This window comes from Rhinolophus hipposideros (genome assembly GCF_964194185.1).
Source record: "Rhinolophus hipposideros genome assembly, chromosome: 15".
NCBI classification, from domain to species: Eukaryota; Metazoa; Chordata; class Mammalia; order Chiroptera; family Rhinolophidae; genus Rhinolophus; species Rhinolophus hipposideros.
Window position 1 is genome coordinate 50,823,186 of NC_138061.1, and position 23,714 is coordinate 50,846,899.

Here is a 23,714-nt window from a genome sequence, read left to right on the forward strand (position 1 = left end):
AAAATAAGGGTTACTTGAACAAGTACTGTGATACCCTGACAGCTGATCTGATATCCGAGGTTATTAAGTGACCAGTGGGAGCATATACAGTGTGGATATGCTGGACAAACGGATGATTCATGTCCTGGGTGGGATGGAGCAGACAGCGTGAGTTTTCATCATGCTACTCAGAACGGCATGCAGTTTAAAACTTAGGAATTATTTCTGGAATTTTCCATTTAATATTTTCGGGCCACAGTTGACTGAAACCATGGAAAGCGAAACCATGGATGAGGGGGGGACTACTGTAACTATTTCTGGACTATGAAAGTAAGCAAGACCAAAATATTAATGACTAAAGATGCATACTATTTCTAGGAACAGAAAATAAGAATCAACTCAAACGTCTGATTCCTTCCTATCATGGATGCCAATCCAGGGAATTCCACATTCCTAGCTCTCATTTTCACTTAGAGTTATCAAACTCCAGAACCTAGGGCACTGGTCATATATGACTGGCAAGATCCGATTTTCTGCTTCCATCTCGCCCCAGCTATGTCACTTACCTGCCTCCGTCACACGGGACAGCAGAATCACTTGCAATGAGGTCCTGGAATGTGGCAAATCAACATACGTATGAACAGAGGCAGAGAATGGATTCCAAAAGAACCCCAAACTGTAGGAAGCACAAATTACAAGCAGAGGAGGTGGAAGAAAAGTGTTAAGAATGCAGCAGAACATTACATAAGACTGTGTAGAACAGCTGTGGACAAAGGAAAATCAGTTGCAATGGGCAAAATCCTGAATAAGATGGGGTGATTCATTTTAAGCAAAGGTTTCAGGCCACTTTCAAATGTTAACTGGCAGAACATTGAAAGGTTTTGAGATCTTTTAATAATGGCTGAACTACCGAAGGTACAAGAAGTCAGAGATTATCTTTTCAACTCAGAAGTGTCATCTTTGAATATATAGAAAAAAATTGATATTGAATAGTAATTTATATTTTACCATCACTACTGTTTGCTCTAGTAGACCCAATTTGCACTCATCATGCGTTACAAAAAAAAAAAAACAACTTAAAAATACTTGTATGGTTTGTTGTGAAACTAGTTATAAAGAAAGACTAGAAGAAAGAGGTTCCTTATTCAACAGGTAGGAAGTGTGGTCTGTGAGGCATTGGGTGATATTCTCCCACTCCTCATGTATACCACTTTTTCTCAGTTCTGTTCCTTTCTATTACTTTCTCCTTTTTTATTTTTACCCATCAACATAAAATTCTTCTTAGTTTGCTAATGATGCTTTATATTTACCCACGATTGCTACGAACACAATATAACCATAGTGATGGACCTCAGGGCTAAGGAAGTTCCTGGTACCTCATGGACTAGTTAAGCTGCTAATTTAGAGATCCATAGTTTTCAGAAAACAATAACATCAAAAAGAATCTTTAAGGTATGCACTGGGCATAATAACTTTAAAGGCAGCTCACGGAATGGTATGCAAGTTAATATTACAAGTAGAAAGTGTAATAATCAATAATTTGAGTTCTGTTTGTTACCAGGAATTAGGCAAGTATATACATTTCAAGTTAAATGAATACTTTATGTGTATTGTTATAATTGTTGAAAACTGTAATTAAAGTTGCTATATGATTATATTATTATAAAATGTTGAGAAATATCCTAATTTCCCTCAATTTGCAAAATTCTATGCTTATTTTGATCATGGCAAAAAAATAAAGAAATATGATATCAGGAAAATGCACTATCACTAGTATCTTTTTTTCTTATTGTTAAAACACTCAATAAATTTCCAATACTACTGTAACAAAATTCTAGACAATAACATTTTCTTTCAATTAAAAGTTAAGTGAAACAGTGATTTTAAATATGAAGATTTAGGAGGCCTAAAACAGGCACCCAGTCCTCGAGTGCTAACTAATGCTCATGTAAAACAAGAGTAACCACAATTTAAAAAAAAAAAAAAAGATAAATTTATGAACACAGATTTAATTAACCAAATTACATTGACCAATTCATGACATAATCTCTGAAGGATATATCCCAGTTCCGTTACCAGGATTTTCTGATTTGCATGAGAAGGTCAAATCAGACTACATCTTCCAAATAAAACCCAACACAGAGATAGGAGCAGCGGCCCATGCATGGAATTTATTGTGTGCTAATGTTTATAAAATACTCGAATAGTCCTGCACATGCATAATATTTCCAACTTAGACAGGAGACCATACAGGGTGCACTTTCTGGCAAACAAAACAATAGATGGTTCCGCTGCCTGGAGCTCTGAGTTGTATTCCAGGGCGTGAGGGAAGCAGGCCACCAGAGTAAAGGGAAATACCAAACTACAGTGGCAATCAATACAGGTCAATAATTGTGAAAAATTAGCACATGGTTCCATTTAGTTTAACCAAGCAGTTCTGTAACTATCAAAAGAAAGTGTTCAACATGCAGTCTTGACTTTTATGCTTCCACTAACAACTGAATGATTGAACAGAACCATTGTTTCTTCTATGTTGCATTGCTTAATCAAAAACACTTCCAGAACATTTTAAAATTTCCTTTGCATCAAAACATAAAAATGATAGAAAGCCAGCAGCAAATCATCCTGGTGGCTATTTAAGCAACTTGAGTATTCACGATAAACTAAAATTTCTCATAACATCTAGGTAACCTATACATGTCGTACCTGTACATCATAGGTCTATATATTAAATATTTGCAAAATGAAAACATGCATACACAAAATACGTCAAGTTTTACAGACATGATTTGAATTAAAATTTACTTTGACAATGTACAAACTTCTTTTAAAGTATCTTAAATGAGTAATTCTGTAATTCTTCATAATTTTGAAATTTTAGAGGTTTTCTTCTTAAATCTCTGGGGTGTAAATCTCAAAAGACCTGGGCAAAAAGATTCTAAATTAGTTTTTGGATTTGTGTTCAAGTAACAGACTCTTCCTAGAAATAGGTGACGCATTCATAGTTGAAAAATACCAAGACTATATTACAGAATTAGCCACATTTAAGAATAGAGACCTGAGGTTCTGCATTTTGTATAAACGCCAACTGGGTTTCTCAGCATTTTGCCCATAATTCAAAATACAGCTTAGTAACCTCAGAAATGTATTTTAAGACCATGCTAATTCATCCTTTAAAGACATTTCATGGGGTGGGGGAGGAAGTCCATGTTAGCTCTTAGGCTTACATTTGAAGTCATGGCTGAAAAACAAAATCTAATTCTACTGAAGGGAAAAAGAAATCTCATTTGTAAACTTAAATGTGTGAACCACAAGCATAACTGGAGGTGCAGTTGCCCTCCACTGGAAATTGCCCCAAGCCCCTTGCTCACTGCTCCCCACTTTGGCAGCGATGACCCAATCTGATCAGATAGCACAAGATGTCCCAGGGCCCTCAAGCCTCCATCCAGGAAGGGGGCTGGGGTCTCAAAAGCACAATGGTTTCTCCAGAGGGACTGTGACATTTACAGTCAGCTTGGCCGACCCCTCCAGCTCCTCGGGTGATCTGTCCATTTGGGGCCCGAGATGTGAGAGTCCCTGGGAAGCCGTGGGTCACTGGGCACTATGGTTGCCAGTCCCGTGGTTCTCTGTGGCATGTGCGGTGTTCAGAGAATTGAAACCATCTTGCTGTACAGCATCTTTCCGGGGTGGCATTCTCTCATTGATCCTATCCAAACCCTTTGCCTCTTCAAAACTGCAGATTCTATGTGGTGGAGAGAATCCTCGTATTGCTTAACAAAATGCAAATTTGATAAGTCAGTAATTGAAAAACATTTCCGAGATTTCAAAAACATAATTAATGATTTTTAAGAAGAAAGAAATTAGCTCTATGTAGCAACATTTAAATCTTACTTTAACTGAATCCTATCCACATTCCAGACTTCCCCTTAAAATGTGAAATATTTAAACCTAAATATAAATATGATAGCTTCATAGATGACAGCGTTAGCATAGCCTTTTAAAAACCCCCAAAACACAAAAACAACCCTCCCCTGACCCCAAAATCAACCTCCAGGCAATGGCCTCGGGGTCCTAGTCTGACTTCTACTGGACAGTTATCGCCTAATTCACACCCCAAGATCACCATTACTAGTGACTATAGTAAGACAGCATCAAGAGTGGGGGCAAGTGAGGAGGCTAAACAAGGTTAATCCTCAACATACAAATGTGTACCAAGAGCTCTGGAGGAGAAAGAGATAAAGGGAAGTTACAATTTAGCAGTTCACAACTATCTTGGAGGTCAAGGTAGCCTCACCCCATCACCACCGATATGAAATGGAAAAGGTGGGAAATGCCTCCAGGAGTTAGATCTGTGTTTGGCTGGTAGCAAAATGTGCTTATAGCTTCTTATTTTAGGAGATGTTTTTAATTCTCTGGCCATTCACTGCATGTCCTTTGGAAACCCAAATCAAAATAAATGGCAATTCTCCTCCAACTGTTATGGTTTCAAGTGTACTTCATTTGGAATGATGCATCCTACATTATTAAAATGTGTATAGATTTCCACACTACTGGTTACAATCTGGTTGCTTTAAAAATGTGGAATCTTGGGACTCAGAGTCTGTGCATGTGAACCAAATAAATGGTTGGGCAGCAAAGCATTTAGCAATGTGTAATATCAAGCCAATACATGATATACATGAATACAGTATTATCAGCAAACACTAGCCCAAACTACAGAGAAAAAAAAGTATCCTAGTGGCAGCTTCTGCACTCTCAGTGAATTACTGGAAACTGAGTAAAAACAAATTCAAACCTTTATCTAGAGGGGGTTTCACTTAGGAAAAAAATAATCTGAGTAGCACAGAATCATACAAAATATGGCATTGATCTTTATATGCAACTTTAAATGCTATGATATTATATATGATATTATAGCATAACATGCTGCACTCTAAAGAATTCAGGAACATTAAATGCTAGTTGCATATTATACTATAATATACAAGGGGAAAAACCAGCTCGTCACTATGAAATCAGTCTTTGTGATTTAAAAAAAAGAGGAATGTGACTTCAACTTGATGAGTCAGTGAGTCTGATTCATCTTGGGCTGTGCAAGCTAGGAGTAAGACACACCCACAGGACCTCTCTGATGCCCTCCCACACCACAGATCTCTGCCCAGCGCAAGGACTCTGATCGTACCTTTTTCAGCCTCAATAGCCTCAACTGTGGCTGTACAGAAGTGAGCAGAGGCATGCAAAATGAATGAGAGAGATGAGAAGGGTCATATTGTACAGCAGAAAAGGCAATGATCACTTAAAATATCACAGTACCCCACACTACATCATTTACAATTTAACATACATCGTACCATATTAGAGAGCCCCATCCAATCCCCCAATTTCTGACACAGCACAGTTTACACACAGCACTATGACAACATCGCTCAGAGCACAGAACACACAGACCTACTGTAAACACAGACACCTCAGCACCTAAGCAAGTGCACTCCATTAATCACCCATCTTGTATTTTGATGGCCTTAGAAACTTCCAACTTGTTTATTATATCAGATCCATCACAATCACAAGGGAATTCTCTAGGGTGAAATTATGATGGTAGAATTGTAGCAGAGGAGCAAATAGGAGATTCTTTACTTTCATGCCTCACTGAAATAATACTCATCACCAGTTGGTTCGCTAAGATACAAACTCTATAGAAGAGTCAGCAATGCTTTTCCTGTTGCTTCTGATTCACAGCGCAAAGCACAAGCTGCAAAAGTTGGTATGGCTACAATGAAATTTAAGGGCAGTAAACTTGGCGAGTTACTCTAAGTAGAGCAGTTCTGTAGCTGTTCTTTGTGGGTAAACTAAAAGGACCCCTCTTGTCTACTAGGAACTTCCTTTCTATTGTAACACTGGTGTTCCACCTATCTAAAGATATTAACATCTACAGCCTTTAAAAAATCCATTTATGTCCAGTTTATCATGAACTTAAATCTGCCTCAGGTACTGACAGCCTGCATTCTCCAGTAAAGACGGAAAGGCTACTGAGCATCTTTTCAAACCCAGATACCAACTAGAGAAGAATCAAGAGATAGAGCTGAGGTCTTACAGGCAATAAATACTAATTATTCCATGATATGGACATACACATAGGTCATATAAACAAACACATTCTTGGTAAAGCTTGTCTCTGGCCCATTTAGAAAATTTCAACATATTTAGTCATACATTTTGCAGTCAAAGATTCCTTTGGCTCATTTTTGGGTTTAAACTATCTAGATCACTCTCACTGAAAACCAGGACAAAGACTGCAGAGGACAATATTGCCAATTCTCACTTTACCTAAAGTGAATACACTCAGAATATTTAGAACAATAATGCCCCATCCCTTCTATTTTTACTTCTTCTACAATAAAGTCAATCTGAATAATCATTCCTGAAACAACCTTTTAGCAGTATAAATGATTTAGAAATGATAAATTTTATCCACAACAGTTATTAATGTGAAAGGATGAATCTAAGGAATTAAAGTAGACAAAATTAGAAAAGCTTGTTGATCTCAACCAGATAAGAAACTGAATTGAGGATCCAAAAATATAGGATAAATACTAAGTAAAGGAAGAGTTAATTTTCCTTAATTGTTTAAATTACAAATGAAAGCAGACATACTTATTGTATACCCACTGTACATATCACCATTTAAAGTATCTAGCCCAGTGCATTTGGAGAATACTCTTGGAATTTGTCCATTCAGAAAACTGGGATAAATGACCCATCTCTACTTGATCAGTCTTGGAATTCCTATTCTTTAAAATATGGACTGTTTTCTTTATAATTTAGAAGTTGAATAGGGAAAAATAAAATGCCAATCAGAATATTTTTAAAGAGTTTGTGGTAACAGAAGTGATTTTATATAAACTATTTTATAACTTGTATTATATATGGCAATTAATTAAACATAATGACTTATCACTATAAGAATTAGTATCTATTTGAGTGTATCAAACATTTAAAAGTCTATTAATAAATTTTTCAAGTTATGAAATGTGACAATATACTTTTGAAATCATTCTATTGGCTTTTAATTTGATACGTAAAAGCATTGTCTAGGTCAAAAGAACTCTCTGTTCTTTTCTGAGGCGTCTAAATCCTTTGCAGAAACAAAATAGGTATCATACTCAAAACTGCATACCATGTCAAACTTGAATGCTTAGAATTGAAATGTCATTTGAAACTTAAACATTAAGCTGGAAAGAAAGAGATCTGATAATTGCAAAATTCTATCTGAAAGGCACTATTTTTCCTCTGGCCTCTTGACATGGCCTTAGTAAGTTTGAGTACAGTGCTGTCTCAAACTGCGTTCCACAATACTACACAGGATATATGATCAAGAGGAACCTGACACTAAAATAGAAATGGCCACATATTTTCCCACATAGGTCTTGGTGAAGGTGGTATTATAGGGCTAGCTCCCAATCAAATTTCCATGAATAAAATGCACATAAAACATGAGTATGAAGTCTCAATAGAGTTGTGCATCTTATAAAAATACTCAAGAAATATCATAAATTAACTTTAAAGTTACTGAGAAGACAATTTTTATTTTCTGACAATAGGACTGAGGTCTTAGAAGTTAAAAACGTTTTTTTTTTTTTTTTTTTTTGCAATACTTAATTCTCAATTATTCACATCAGGAAACATGTCCACTAAAATTTTAAATGTTAAACTTTAAAAAAACACAAAGTTGCAGCTTTTGTGTGAGTTTCATTATATGTTTCAAAATGAGTTTATCTTAGACTAGGGAAATCCCTTCAACCAAATGGTCAAACCACACTATCAAGAGCCATCACTTGGCAGACAGAGGGAGCTATCTAGTTTCCCAAGTTGGACCCCTCGAGCTCAGCACCGGCCAGTAACTCACTCTATGCTGGGAATAGACAGTCCCTTCATTAAAGTTGTCTTTCAAACCTTCTCTGCAGTTGGGGGTGATTTCAAAGTTGGAAGACTGAGCTTCAGGCTGCATGCAAATTAAGAATAAATAGAAGTGCTGAGCTGCCAACAAAGCATGTAATTAGCAGGTGCTAATTGTGAAATCTGAAAGAAAGGTTTGCTGTGGCTACAATGTAAAAGTAATAATATATCCAAGGATAACTGAGAGACACTGTAGTGTAGATTTATTTAAGTATGAGACTCTTTCAGTTTTCTTTTTCTTTTCTGAACAGAGGAAGAAGGGTATAACATTTTTCAAACTTTTAAAATTCATCCTTTTCTATTAACATTGTTGCTACTTTTATTGAATGTTTAAGATCTTAATTCGTTTTAATCAAATTCTTTTTAGCTCATTTTTGTAATGTTTACAATATAACAAGAAAAATGGAGAGCAAGGACTATAAAGAGAATAAAAGCACATTTAAAATTTTAAAAACTTCATTCAGAATGAAAATTTCAAACTACAATTTCAAAACATAGTTGTATTTCTCACATATGCCATTGGTGGTAGCAGACAACACAATAACATATAAAATAGAACATGTATAGACTACAAGTAGAAATTATTTGTTTACAGGAAAAATTATTTTTACTTATTTTTTAAGCATTTATTATGAGACTGAGTGAAATGAGTTTGTGAAAAGCCAATCTAATGCAAATTTGTTCAAAAATTTAAATTAAATTTTCCTATTTTTTTTTGCTTTAAAAACTCAGTAATTATATAACACCAGAAAGAAACTATTAATCATGACTAAGGAAAACATCAGATCTGTTGCTGCCTGTTTTTATAGAGCAGTGACCCTTGGAGGGCTGTCCAAATTGGCTACAGTAAAACATAAATTAAGCTTTCCATATCACATTTTTTGCTCTTCAACTACAAGGGAAAGAAGTCTATAACATCCACAACACTCTCTTCTATTTAATTTGTAATGGGCTATCAAAAAGTTAACCCAGTATTTACACAAATATTTATTTACGCCAAAAAAGTTAGGTTTTTTTTTAATATAAAATATTCAATGAGCCAGATTACAGAAATGCTTTACGTATAATTCTTTTTATTTTCATGCAAAATAAAGGCACACTTAATAACACCCTTTCAATTTTGACTTACAGGATTTTAAGTTCAACCCCTTATAACAATGACTTAATATCTAATGTTACATTCATGTTCAGAATGCAGAGTACAGCAACAAATGCAGCAAACCTCAAAACAAGGTGCTACAAAGTTGCTTCTACATCAAAAGACAGACAAGTGTCTGATCGAGTAATTTAATTTAACATACTTATACAAACATACAGCTAACCTAAAGAAAGACAGACAGATTTAGGAAAGCAGCTACATCTGCAGAGGAAGGAATCAGCATGTTACAGACAGTCAATTATACATAGAACATTTGACAAACACCACAGAAAACAAATTTTGGCATCATTTACCAGTATACAAAACCTTGCACAAGTCTTTTGGCAAGTAAGTGCATAAGTAATGTTCTGGGGCCCAAGCAGATTGTTAATTCTAAAATAAGGTGTCTGATAATAAAAGCATAGTCTAATACAATTACATGAATTAAAAAAATAAGAAACTTGGAATTACATTTCCATTTTAGTAATACGATATAGTGTATCTTTGGTTCACATTCTGAAACGGGGGCTTTTGAAAGGAAAGGGTGCATTAGACAAACGAATAAAATAAATATTTCAGACATTACGATATGAGCTGCCTCCATATCATTTCATGAAGAGCTGAGAGACTGACCATTGTTTTCAATTGAAACAAATACCCATTCTATCAATTGTCTGCCCCTATTAGGTTATCAATCAGACACTACCTATCATATAGTATTCTGCCTGTGTCAGCTGCTGAGACAGGAACTAAAAAGCAGAAGGAATTCCCTGCATGCATTATGTGTATTGTTAGCAAAAGAGTGAGGTGTGCCCCAGTCCATCTGAGGCACAGCAAGTTGCATAACATCATTACCACTTTGCAGGGTCTGCCGTCCTCCAGCCAACACTCCACTAGGCAACATCCCTGTGGGAGTCAGGCCCTTGAGTGTCAGCACACTTTCACTCTCCTCCCTGCAGCAGAGATACAACAAACGTCAGACACTTCCAACAAGATCTTAGTTGAAAAGAGGAGATGGGCCCAGATGTAGGCCATGTATATAATTTATGACATGCACTGCTATTACCATATTGTCTTCAATTCCAAGATGTAGAGTTTTCCATATTCTAAATGTTTCAGATATGAGGGTGTACCTTATGACTGAGGCATATATTGTTTTCCCTGAAAAGCCTCGTTAAATATATGGTGAGATTCATCATCAGTGGGCATTATACATTTGAGAAAATACGGTATTTTATATGCTTTCAAGTTCAAATGTCTGATGTAATCACTTTTGCAAACAAATTTTTAAAAACGATCCATTTATGTGCACTCTTAAACTTGTTCTTCCTGAATTAACCCCAGGAAGACAACATGTGGCTCCAGAAAAAGGGACTTCCTATGCAGACTAGCAAGTTCATCAGGAATACTCTAAAAAGTGTCCCTTCCTTCTCATCCTGCTGTAATTTTCAATGTGTACACCTCGTACTTTCATCACAGAAGGACAAGAGATACCAAAGGTGAGCAATAATAATCACAAGGCTCAAAAACCCCAAGTTTCAAAGGGACTGTGTTCCTCTCTTCTATATGTAAATATATGACTACCTTGTTTTAGAACGCTACTATATTAGATGTCAAACAGTACACTGCTTGTAACAAAGGGCAATAAAGTAATTTCTGTAAAACAAATTATCAGGAAAATGTATCATTACCTGAGGACAGAGAAGACCCTTGCCATCTTGCCAATTGCTCGAATTTTGTTTCTTATGATTTCTTTCCGGGCTGCAGCTGAACCTACTTTCAATGGAATAAATAGAAAAAAAGACTCAAGTTTAGGGCATTCACACTCGTACCATTCTATTAACCTATTCCACACTCATCTGAACCAACACCAAGCCCCCTGTCACCAGCTCACATGGAGGAAACTAGATGAACTCATGCCAAAAAGCTTCTCGCTGCTTCAATGTTTAGCTGAGCACGGGTCTAATACTGGGATCTGATACAGATACAAATGAAGAGTAATCCACAAACTTTATAACTCTCACACTACTGACTAATTAGTAAAACGTGAACGGGAAAGAAACTAGAGCCCAACCTGTATCACAAACCAGAGAACAACAAAAAAAAGGCAACAACCCTAGGGTCTTTGTTTAAGTCTCATGAGAGCCGATGGCATGCAGACTAACAGACAAGAATTGGTAAGAGCCTACAGTCTTCTGTTTATGATAACAGCCTTTGACATGCAGGCTGGAAATATCCCATCATCCTGAGACAAAGTAAGCTTCCTTGCTCTCTAAAAACAATGGTATGAAGCAACTACTGTGCAGGTGACCTAGGACTAAGGACCATACCAGCATTTCAACAACAATGCACATCTCAACCTCATGGACTAGGTATCCTCTAAGGTCATGCAAATATATACAAGCTCTCAGATCCTGAGGTGAGTATGACACAAGGCGTGTGAGCAATGAGAAAAGACTCCCTAAAAAACATGGCTAAGGGGTCACTAATGTTTCATTTCAAAGGGTTAGCTGTGCTGCCTATCTGATATAGAAGAGAATACACCAACATAACTGGATCTCTGGCTAACAAAACACTGAAAGGTTCTATCTTCCTTTCCTTGGCCTCCAAAAAGAACAACAATCATCTCAGTCCTATCGTCTCATATATAGCAACTAGAATCACTCTGGACCCAAGAGTGTAGTGCCTGAGAACTGTGCTTCAACATGATGAAAACACTCATATGGAAGCACCACGGTTGAGGAGAAGGTTAAGGAAAGGCTAAAGACACCAGACCAAAAAGGGCCTTATACAGAGGTCCGACCACCATAGTCTTCTGGGCTAGAGGATCTCATTTAAAATTCAAGCATCCCACAAATATATATAATAAAAAACTAAGATGATGACTGGACCTTCCTGCAAGGAAACAGAAAAAGAAATCCAATTTCAAAGATGAAAACAAAAGGCATATTTTAGAGAAAATAGGCTCCATGGCCATGTTTATAGTGCTCTAAAGGGCAATATTATGAGCACTGAAGCCACAGCTTTAACAAGTCCAAAACTGTGTAGGTACCACGGCACTACACAGGTATTTTTAAGATGTGGAGGGAAAATAATTACTAAAAGTCTCAGAATCAGAGAATTTTAGAATTTGAAGAGACATTGGAGATATTGCAAAGTTCAATCTCCTCATTTTATAGACAACTAAACTAAGTTTACTACACGGCTTTTCCAAGAACATTAAGTCTGATTCTCTTCAAATAAATTAATATGAACACTTTGTTTTAAAATAGACAGAATTTTTTTAAACAGCTAGGAAAGGAGTACAGGGATGGGAAAGATGAATGTAATGAGGTAGATCCATATTTTCAGTCTTAATTTATATATCTGTAAAATTGAATGATACGTAAACTATACTGATTTCAAATTTAAAAATTCACTAGGATATAAAAACATTGTACAAATCAGAATTTTAAATCAGTCTACAAACACATCATGCATAATATTAAAGTAAATGTCCACAGTAAAATTACTTTGGGGAATAAGACAGACAATCAAACACCCCTACTCATGCAGGGAAAAGTACAAAACATTACAAATAAGCAAAAGAATGAAATTTAAAAACAAGAGGAATGAAAAAGAGGGAAAAATATTTCCATGCACAGAAAGACAGATATCTTGGAATATGACTTCTAAAAATATCAACTTCTAACTTAGATACAACTTAAACTAAATTTGCACAAGGCCCAAGAGGACTCCACATAAATAGTACTCAATGAATGTGCTAACTTACATGGACATGAGGATAACTTATGAAGTCATATTTCAAAACAATGTTACTCTGTCTGGTCTGTACCTTTTTTATTGCCATATATGAGCCGTTCTTCAGATGGAGAGTCCAGAAAAAAGGAAGTGAATGATGGAGAAAAGGTGGTTGAGACAAATAAAAAGATAGAGATTTAACTTGGCAGTGGTACTGAAGAATGAATGTAGAAAGAAAGAGAGAAAAATGAAGGCCCTCATATTTGAAATTTGAAAAATGCAGTACTGTAGGACCTGGCGAATAAAAGAGGGACGCCACTGTGTAGAGCTCTTAAGGAAAGACTTCTTAAAAGATATGTATTCGGAAGAAATTATGGACAGAATGACTATAATATTTGATGAAAGTAGACAAATTAGGGACAGAAAAATACACATGAAAACACACAAGACTGATAAAAGACTGTGCTAACAACAATCGCACATTTATATTGATACCCTAAGGAAATGTGTCACCCATGGAAGTATGTTAAGTGAAAGGTAATGACACAAATGAGATACAAACTCATGTGGTTCTTCAAGGACACCAACATCTGCAAAATCTGTAGTATATACAGAGAAATGTAGGTAACTTTATAAACTACCTCAGTGGAAAACCTCACCCACTCCCGATAAAGGAAAGGCTAAGCCTCCCACACTCCATAATAACAAAAGCACACAATTTCTTGAATCTGAATTGTAGAACTTTGCACATACTCAGATCAAAGGTATGTGCCTTCTGTTCCTAATAGAATCTAGGAGCTTGCGGGACATCTTTTTGCAGAAATAGGAACAGACGGTTTCAAAGCAAGTAACAGTTCTAAGAGTAGGCAGCAAAGATGTTTCATTGGGCTTTCTGTGTTTTCCATTTTAATGCTGAGATACATGATTCCATTATAGGAAATGCAAATTTTAGTTTAGTAACTGCAGCACATAGGGATTATGTATTTCCTTTACCAAACTCAAGATAAAAGATAAATATCTGAAATAAACAGTATGCATTCTAAATATCACAGAAATGAGTGTTCGAAAATCTCTTTAGTGATTAAACGATATATCGAAAAGGAATGCTATGTGCATTTATACATGTAATATGTTTATGAAAATATTTGCCTTTAAAAATAACCCCACACATACATTAAACAATATGGAAAACCAAACATCATCACTTAGGAAGAAAGAGAGTCTTATTCCTTTACCCAACTTCAAACTCGAATATGGAAAAATTACTCTTTCCTTCCTGCCACTGGGAAATCTCCAATCTTACTCTCTCGCCTTTCCCCACAGAAAAGCTAAACCCTAATTCTGCCTCCACAGCAATCCCCACTCCATCAAGTTTTCTTTCTAAGTCAGATTTCTCCCCAGGCCCAGTCCATAGGATGGTTCCACTGCTGAATACGAAAAGGAGAAGGAAAGGACAGAAGGCATGCTATCATGGTGGAAGGAAAGGAAAAAAGATGGATAGAGTTAAAAGGAAGAAATATAAATATAAATATAAATAAGGAAGGGAAATAAACCTAGTTCCAGTAGCTCTCTTCCCTAACCCATCCTAGTAGCTATCTTAATTTCCTCTTCTTTTCCTCCATTCCTCAATGTTCTTTCTCCCCTAAACCACTCTCATTCCTCCATGCAAACTCCCAGACCCATATTCTTAAAAGTTTCTTGAGTCCCAGTTCCTAATATTTGATAGTATAAGGGTGAAGAAACGAGGAACTTTTATTTTCCCATAGAAACAGTCATAAATGGTGCTACCAATTTTTTAAATTACTTAAGAGTGGGAAAGAATTTTCACCCTCTCCATTCCCTTAGTCTATGGATGAGAAGATCCTGAAAAGTTTGGTAACTTTTCCAAGATTACACAGCTAATATAATGGCAGGACCAAGACACATGAACCATTGACCCTTTCCACTAAACTACACTGCTTCTTTAATGATCAAATGTGGTTCATTCTTCATATAACAAGTGGATAAACAAACATAATTTACCATTGATAGGAAAAATATTGATAAAACACATTAAATCTCATTAGAAGGAATATATTAATAACATTTTATATTTATTCCTGGTTAAATCCCAAAATATGATTCAGTGTCTATATTCATATAAATCATAGGTATCTAAACCAAGTACTATATTAGACTTAACAAGGAAACTTTTTTCCTTTTTATTATAGGAAGAGGACTAAAGCACTACCTATCACCACTCGTATTTAACACAGCATTAGCAATATTGATAAAAATGTTTAAAGAATAAAAAAGAAATAAAAGGCAATGATATAGAAAATAAATAATATCAGCCCTATGCAAATGACATATTTTTAAATTAAGGAAAACAAAATAAAAATTACCATAGTAAATAACTTTTCTGATCCAAGTTGTTGAACATAAGATAAACCCACAAATATATAATTACTTTATACACAGTTAGAAAATATATTAAGAGAGATACCAGTTATAATAGCAATGAGAATATAAAATACTAAAGTATTAATTTAATTTGGTATTAACAGATTTTTTGCAAAGAAACACTATAATTTTAAATGTAATAATCATGTTAAATATATTAAATGGAGCAATTATAGTAAATGAACTAATTATATAGAGCAAGAGATCTTAATCTCAGGTTAGAAAAGTAAGTATTATTTAAAAACTTCCAAGATTTAGATGTAGGTTAAATGGAACACCAATTAAAACTCCTACTTGATATTTCACAGAATTTGACAAATTAACAGAAAAATTTATCTGAAAATATTAGTGGGCTATGTACCAAAAATTATTTCAGTCATTATATCAGTACCCGTAACATTATGAAGTCGCTACTATTATCCTCATTTTGAAAATAAGAAAACTGACGCTCAGAAAGGTTAAGTAACTTGCCTGAGACCACACAGTGATTATAAGAAACTAGAATGTGAACCCAGACCTAGTCTTACAAAGGTGGTAGCAGAACAAAGAAAAGAAATATTTAATTAAAATATTTAAAATTTTTATGGAAGAGATAGATATGATGAAATATGTTAGAACTCAAAGCTTCTATACAAACATGAATAGGAGACAGAATTAAAATAAGGAAAAATAAATAGTATTCATTATTATTATCTAAACCAAATAAAGAACTGATATAAATAATTCATTTTAGTTGACAAAACTACAAAACAGAGTAAAAGCACATCTCTGCCTGCCAACAGTTGGCAACAGCAGACACTTGCACACAGTCACTTTGTATTTTCAACAAATGGGCTTACAACAGTGTTTAAGAATCAAACCTCTTGTAAGCAGAGAAATATCTAACTAGATTTTACTTGAGAAGTGGTCAACTGAAATAGATAGCTTACAGTTGAAAAAGTAGACAGTAATTTTTTTCCTTAGCATCACTGAAATCAAAGAAATGTAAATTAACCAACTGTAATTTACTACTATATAGCCACCAAGCAAAATAAGGAAAAATGACCAAAAACCAATGAGGTGGGCCTGTGGAGAAACAGGTCTATTGATTCGTTGCTGGAAGTACTTCTGGTCCAATTCTTCTGCAAAGTAGTCTATCTGGCAGTTCATAGCTAAAATAGTGAAGCTAAAACTTATATTCTTTAACTCTATAATTTTCTTCAAGAAATTTACTCCAAGAAGTAAAACAAAAACTATCATACAAATGTTTATTGCATGTTATTCAGAATAAGGATAATTTAAACCACCCAAAAGCCAAACGGTGAGATTAACTATGAAATTATGTATTAATATACTCAGAAAAATGTAGCTATGAAATTTTGTCAATATGTAAACTATGTTTAACACATGGAAACATCTGTATACTGATTATAACTATGAAAAGTATGCTACAACAAAGATGTGAGGGGTATATGGAAGGAAATAAAGTTTTCAGCTTACAAGGTGTTTACATCCTTATTTATTCAGTTAATTAAATTTAAATAAATATTGAAATTAAAAAGCTTTAAATCAGAATTTCAAAACAGAAAAATAAAAGGCATTGTGCTTGTATGGTATTAATTTACACTATAAATGCACATTAGGTACATAGGCTGGTTGGTTGACGTAAGAACTAACAACCACATATAACCTTGTTTCTATGGAAAAAAACGCTTTCTGAATCTCAAACTAAACTAACAAGTGGTTTCTTAGAATACAACCACTCGTAAGTTGGGACAACTTACTTTGGTTTTTGGAAAGAAGGAGGAACTTCCAACAACATTGAGGGTTCAGGTATGTTTCTGATGCACTAAGAATACTGTCCCAATGAAACAAAAAGCATTTTTATCCTTCCTTCTCTAAGCAGTGTCCATATTCATGAAGAACCACATCCTTTTATAACTTCAATTTTCCTTTTCTTCTGTTCTTTTTTCCAAATTCCCCCTCCCCAAAATTCATCTTCTTCCCCATACAAATAGAAAAAATAAATAAAATCACTGAAATTATTTAAAAATCTTAAGTAATATCTGAAAAAGTGACTTGTCACTTATCAAATAGCATAGTCATTTGAGAGCAATGACTATCTTTTGCAAAGGAGTGTGTATTAAAGTTAGGCAGTTAAAAAATACCATTTCACAATAAAAAATAGTAAAATGAATAATCATACCATCAAACTGGTCTTCACCTTCAGTCATCAGTTCATCATCAGAGCAAATACTTAGAACATTTACCAACATTTCTGTCACTATTCCAAAATCAAAAAACAAAAAAAGTTACACGTTAGCTGCCCATATTCAACTGTCTATAAGTATACACAGTAACTTTATATAAATGATCAAATGATTTTTAACCCAGGAAGACTTAACACAAATTTTTTTTTGACTTAACACATTCTGATAGCAGGAATGATGGAATTAAAAGATATAAAGCCTTTCAAAATGAAAGAAATTCAATGGATAACAAGTCTGAGAAAGATTCTTTACGAGATAAGTTTTCAGGTTTCTCAGAAAAAAAAAATGAATCCCTACAGAGATAAGAACAGAGATTTTAAAAAAATCTAAATATATACATTTAAATTCATTTATGGATACAGCATTAATGAGTAAGAAAAAAATCATGGCACAGTTCCACTGTTGCAAAAAAGTCCCAGGACTCAAATTTTTAAAAACCTAGCTCCAGTAACTCGGAAACATAATTTTTACGGCTGTTAATGACTGTCTAACAACCTGAAACCATGGTTCCTTCTCAGACTTACTCCACCTTTACCATTCTATATATTTTTCCCTTCTGTTTTCCCGTGGTTTCCAGGATTCTACTCATGGCTTTACCTACCTTGTAGACCATTTTCCCTAAAACTTGGATATTCTGAAGATGCTCTGCTGTCTTGTTCTTTTTACATGCTCCACTCTCTTGGTGATCCCACTCATCGCTATATAAAGCATCACCTTTTGGAAGATGACTCCAAATTCTACATCACCAGTCTTGACCTCTCTTTCAGAGTCTGGATTTTCTTGCTGTTTTGATTGTCAACCATCTTAAACTACTTGTATACTGACTGTTTCCCCTATAGAATGAAAGCTTCATCAGTGTAGGGTGCTGTTTTGTTTGCCACTGTACCCCCGGAGCCTAGCACAGTGCCTGGCCTATGACAGGCATCCAGTAAATATCTGACAAATGAGTAAACAAAAAAGGAAGGTATAAGGAAATTTCAATTAATAAATAAAAAAGCCTATTATTCCATATTAGCCCGTGAAAGTTCTGACAACATCTGGAAATGACCACATTCAAAACAGAATTCAATACTGCCCCTATTATTCCTCCTATAAACATATTAATAGCACAGCACATGCCAGGTAAAGCTCTGGAATTGAGATATAGAAGGTCCAGTCCCTGCTCTCCAAAAGCTTCCTAACTACTGAAGGACACACACAAACACACATACACACACACACACACAGAGTGATAAGCACTATGCTGTAACCATGCAGAAGTATGCACAAATCTGCTGGGGAAAGGAAGGCTTTCAGTAGAGGAATCATGAACTAGGAGTTTGCCAGGGCAGACTGCATTCTAAAGAAAAGTTAGAAAGAGTATGAAGTAGTCATATAGATCAATGGAACAGAATTGAGAGTCCATAAATAAAACCTTGCATTTTAAGGTGAACTGATTTTCAAAAAGGGTGCCAAAATAATGCAGTAGGGTAAGAATAGTCTTTTCAACAAATGCTGCTGGGAAACTTGATATCCACATGCAAAAGAATATAGTTGGACCACCCTCCACTTCACACCATATACAAAAATTAACTCAAAATGGATCAAAAACGTAAATGTAACAGCTAAAACGATAAAACTCTTAGAAGAAAAGACAGAGGTAAATCTTCATGAGCTTGGATTAGGCAATGGTTTCTTAAACATGACACCAGAAACATGAGCAACAAAAGAAAAAAATAAATAGAACGTCTACAAAATTAAAAATTCTTGGCGTTTCAAAGGACGCCATCAAGAAAGTAAAATGACAACCCACAGAACAGGAGAAAATGTTTACAAATCATATATCTGATAAGGGCCTTGCATCTAGAATATATAAAAAACTCTTACAATTCAAAAATATAAAGACAAATAGCCCATTTAAAAATGAATAAAGAATTTAAATAAACATTTCCTCAAGATATGCAAATGGCCAAAGAATACGAAAATATACTCAACATCATCATTCATTAGGGAAATGCAAATCAAAACTACAATGACAGAAAAACTCCCTATCCAATATGATGGCTATCATAAAAAAATATAGATAAAAACAAGAGTTGGCAAGGCTATGAAAAAACTGGAACCAGTATACACTGCTGGTGGGAATGTAAAATGATACAGCTGCTTTGGAAAACAGTTTGGCCAATCCTCAAAAGGTTAGAGTTACCATATGATCCAGCAATTCTACTCCCAGTTTCATACCTAAGAAAAATGAAAACATATATCCACACAAAAATTTGTACACAAATGTTCATTGCAGCATTATTCGTAATAGTCAAAAAGTGGAAAGAACCAAATATCCACAAGCTGATGAATGGATCAACAAAAGGTGGTATGTCCACACAATAGAATATAACTTGGTCACGAAAAGGAATGAAATACTGATTCATGCAACAACATGCATGAACCATGAACACACTATGGAAAAAAGCCATTCAGAGAAGACCACATATTGCATGATTCCATTGAAATGTCCTGAACAGGCAAATCTACGGAGACAGAAAGTAGATGAGTGGGGGTGTGTGGGGAGTGAGTGTACAGTGTTTTTTTCGGAAGATTATGAAAATGTTTCAAAATTGATTGTGGTGATAGTTGCACAACTATGTGAATATGCTAAAAACTACTGAATTGTACAATTTAAACAGGTTAATTGTACAATATGTGAATTATATCTCAATAAAGCTGTTATGAAAAAGTAAAAAGTACGAAGGCATGAAACTTAATGAGCACAGCACATTTAGGAAATTGGCTGTGCTGTGTTATGGCTGGAACACAGAGAAGACAAAAGAGAAAGGCAAGAAAAGAGGCTAAAGAGAAAGTCCAAAAACCTTGTGTGACAGGTTAAGGTTTATCTTGAAAGCTACTGGAAGCCGTTTATGAAAACTAAATAGGAGCTTTTAAGTTTACAGTCCTTTTCATCCAGAAGGTTAGCTGTGAAGGAAAGGCAAGAGAGGAATAACACAGTAGTAACTAAAGAAGGATATCAGGTGGGGGAAAATGTTATTTATTTTTTATTTAAAGATCAAACAGATTTGAACAATTTATAAAAGTGCTTAGTAGAGAAAGTTTCACACAGAGGGACCTAACTGATGAAGCAAGTTTCCTGAAAAAGCAGAAGGGTAATAGAATCTAGGGACACCAAGACAAGAATTCAAGATGAGTGCAGCTTATAAAGCAGAGGGACAGGAAGGAGAGAACGCTCCCACTGATGGTACGTGTTTTCTCCGAGAGTGGGGAAGTGTCTGGGAAAAGAAAGTATTTGAGAAAAAAGGATAAAAATTTCGACTGTATCCTAAAGGCAATGGACAAGGCAGCAGACTGGTGACATAAAGGCTGTTTGTATACTCTCGAGAGCCCAGCTAACGCTAGAAATCAAAGGGTGGTACAATTCACCAGGCTGTATAAATATCTCTAGCAGTGCTCTATACCCTGGCTGCAAGAATGGAGGAAACGCATGGCCGGACTTAACTGGAGCTGAGTTATAGGACAAACAAAGTAGGAAAACAAGGAAAGGAATTTGAGGGCATGTTAAGAAGGAAGAGAGGCAAGGAGGGATCTAATAAAATGACATGGTCAGAGGCCTAACGAGTCCAATGAAGACGAAGAGCAGCTATAACCAGAGGGAGGAATTGTTAGAATAACAGGGGTTTTCATCAGAGGGTATTAATGTCACTCTTTTTACCACTCAAAACATTGAAGTTATCGTCAACCATTCCCTGTCCTTAATAAACATTGCCATCTTGTTAAATCTCACTGATTCTATTTCTATAGTTCTTGTGGTTATCCCCTACTCTCCATTTCTAATGCTATCAGAACTTCATTATGTTTCCATTTGACTCTTAATGGAGCTTTATAATAGGTCTCCCAACCTCTAGCCTTCCTTGTAGTCCATTTCACTACAGTAATTGTTCTAAATGGCCATCGTGGTGATATTCTGTTTCACTTGCTTCCCACCTTTGATCAAAGTTCCAAATTCTCCGTGTGGTGATCAAGATCCTTATGATGTGGCCTTGACTTAACTTTTCATTCATTTTTTTCACTACCTGTCCTTCAGACATTTACTCGATGATCAAATTGAGCCCATCAACATTTGTCAGTGACCTTACGCTTTCAGACTCATGCTTGGGAAAGTTCTCTTACCTAGCATTCCCGTCCCTGTATCTACCAGCACAATCCCACCATTCTTCAAGCCCCAGTTCAAAGGCTGCTTTAATCCTCTAATAGATATAATCTCCTCTCTCCTCTTAATTCCTATAAAACTATGCTTGCCTCAGAGTGCTTACCATATTCCATTTTATCATTATTTATGTAGCTTAAGTTCCCTATCAATCTGCAAAGTCCCTTATCTTACTTTTATTTTTGTATGCTAAGTATCCTGAATTAAACACTGTCAAAAGAAATCTATTAAATGAATAAATCTTACATGTTGACCTTCTATGAAGATCACACCATACTGGATCCTCTAGAACAGAGGTTCTTAAATTGGGGCCAAGAAACCTGAGGGGAGGTAAACAATTGAATTCACACCTATGAGCGTATGTACAAATGTAAGTATATTTGTACATACATTTTTCTGGAGCAAAAGTCTGTAACTTTTATCAGATTCTCACAAGGTTTTAGTATCAAGAAATTAATGTTTTTGTGTAGTTACTTTAATTAAAAAAAAAAGAGTCCTTACTGTTAGAAATGCATTCTAAAACATTTATAGATATAAAAAAAAATAGCTGAGATTTGATTCAAAATAATTGAGGTGTGGGATGAGGAGCAATGGATGGGGATATAAGTGACACATTATTGGCCATGATTTGATCATTGTCAAAGCTTGGTAACTGGTACACAGGAATTCATCATATTATTCACTCTACCTTTGTGTACGTTGAAAATTTTCCAACGTTAAGTTTTGTGGGGTTTTTCCCCCCAATTGGAATAAAAAGCACCTAAAAAGTTAAAAAACACTGCTTTCTTCTAACTTTAAAATTAAACCAGCCTCTCAGGAAGGCTCTGGCTTAGGTTAGTTGCTTCCCAGGAACTAGATCAGATGTCAAACTGGCTTTTCTGAGTGAAACAAATGAGATATCATTTGCTGCTTTTCACACCAAACGAAAATTTCCATTAGAATCAAGAAGTAGTCAGGCTAAACAGCTAATATGTATTGAAATGGAAAAATATGCAGTGAGTTTGGGAAAATTTTCTCACTGCTCAACATTGGTTAGGATTCTATTCGCACATAATGTTCAAATCTGAGCTTCACATTTTTAGAAAAACATGAATAATTTAGAGAAGATCCATAGAAAAACAACAAAAATGGTCAAAAAGATTGAATACTTCCTCATCTTATAACAGATGATTTCAAGTAGCCAAAGAAGAACAGAAGATCACTTAGTAGCAGACTTCAAATGTAGGAATGCTGATAGATACCTACTTTTCTCCATCTTCATTTATGAGAGATCCATAGACAGTAATTAAATTTTCTCATCTTTCAAAAGGAGTTAGACTATATGACTGTTAAGTTCACCATGAGCTCTAAAATTCTGTGATGTCCTTGTTTTTGCATTAGTTGACAAAACTATTATGTCTATTTCTTTCCTTGTTTAAACACTCATAGTATAAACATTTAAATTATATACAATTAAATATTTCCTTATTGTGGGAGCATCAAAGAATCAAATTAGAATCTACGAAATGTTCATTTTCCTCCTACCTCATCCTCCCTGCTCTCTCCACCCCCCACTCCACTCGTATTACATTAATATAGTTGAGTTGCAGTCTAGCCTGGAGGTAGGAGAATGAGCATGATGAATTCTTAAATTCCCTTTAGACAGATGATGTTATGATTGAACTATTTCTCATATACCAAAGATAGAAGGTTATAAGTGTAATGCATCCCTTGCACCTAAGCCCTTTACTGGCCCCCTTCTCAAATGCTAAAGTAGGTAATTCTATCTCCATATTAACTTAATGTTGACCTACTGAGTAACTGACAAAGACTGAACGCAATCTAAAAAAAAAATCTGTTTACCATGCACAGTTTAAGTATTAACTCTGAATTTTACGACCAAAAATTGCCTTGGCAGAAGTCACGTATCTTAAACAGAAAGAAACATCTTGTAACATGGAAGAGATGAGAAAAAATAGAGAGGGATATAGAACAAAATGTTTTACAATCATGTCTGTACTCTCACACTCTTATT

General features: G+C 35.2%; 1 protein-coding gene across 4 annotated transcripts in view; it reads right to left on the reverse strand.

The window, feature by feature from the left end:
* Window positions 1–2,124: 2,124 nt before the first annotated feature.
* Window positions 2,125–23,714, reverse strand: part of PPP3CB (protein phosphatase 3 catalytic subunit beta) — a 44,068-nt gene continuing 22,478 nt past the window's right edge. Inside the window, exons 10-15 of one of the 4 annotated variants that reach the window (XM_081075082.1) lie at window positions 17,442–17,519; window positions 12,909–12,935; window positions 10,765–10,846; window positions 9,929–10,026; window positions 5,162–5,191; window positions 2,125–3,749 (exon numbers count right to left, since the gene is read on the reverse strand). In XM_081075082.1, coding sequence (XP_080931208.1) covers window positions 3,571–3,749; window positions 5,162–5,191; window positions 9,929–10,026; window positions 10,765–10,846; window positions 12,909–12,935; window positions 17,442–17,519 — 494 coding nt within the window. In that variant the 3' untranslated portion in view covers window positions 2,125–3,570. Of the gene's footprint in view, window positions 3,750–5,161; window positions 5,192–9,928; window positions 10,027–10,764; window positions 10,850–12,908; window positions 12,936–17,441; window positions 17,520–23,714 lie in introns of all 4 variants that reach the window. The other 3 variants (XM_081075081.1, XM_081075084.1, XM_081075083.1) reach the window with 3 other exon arrangements.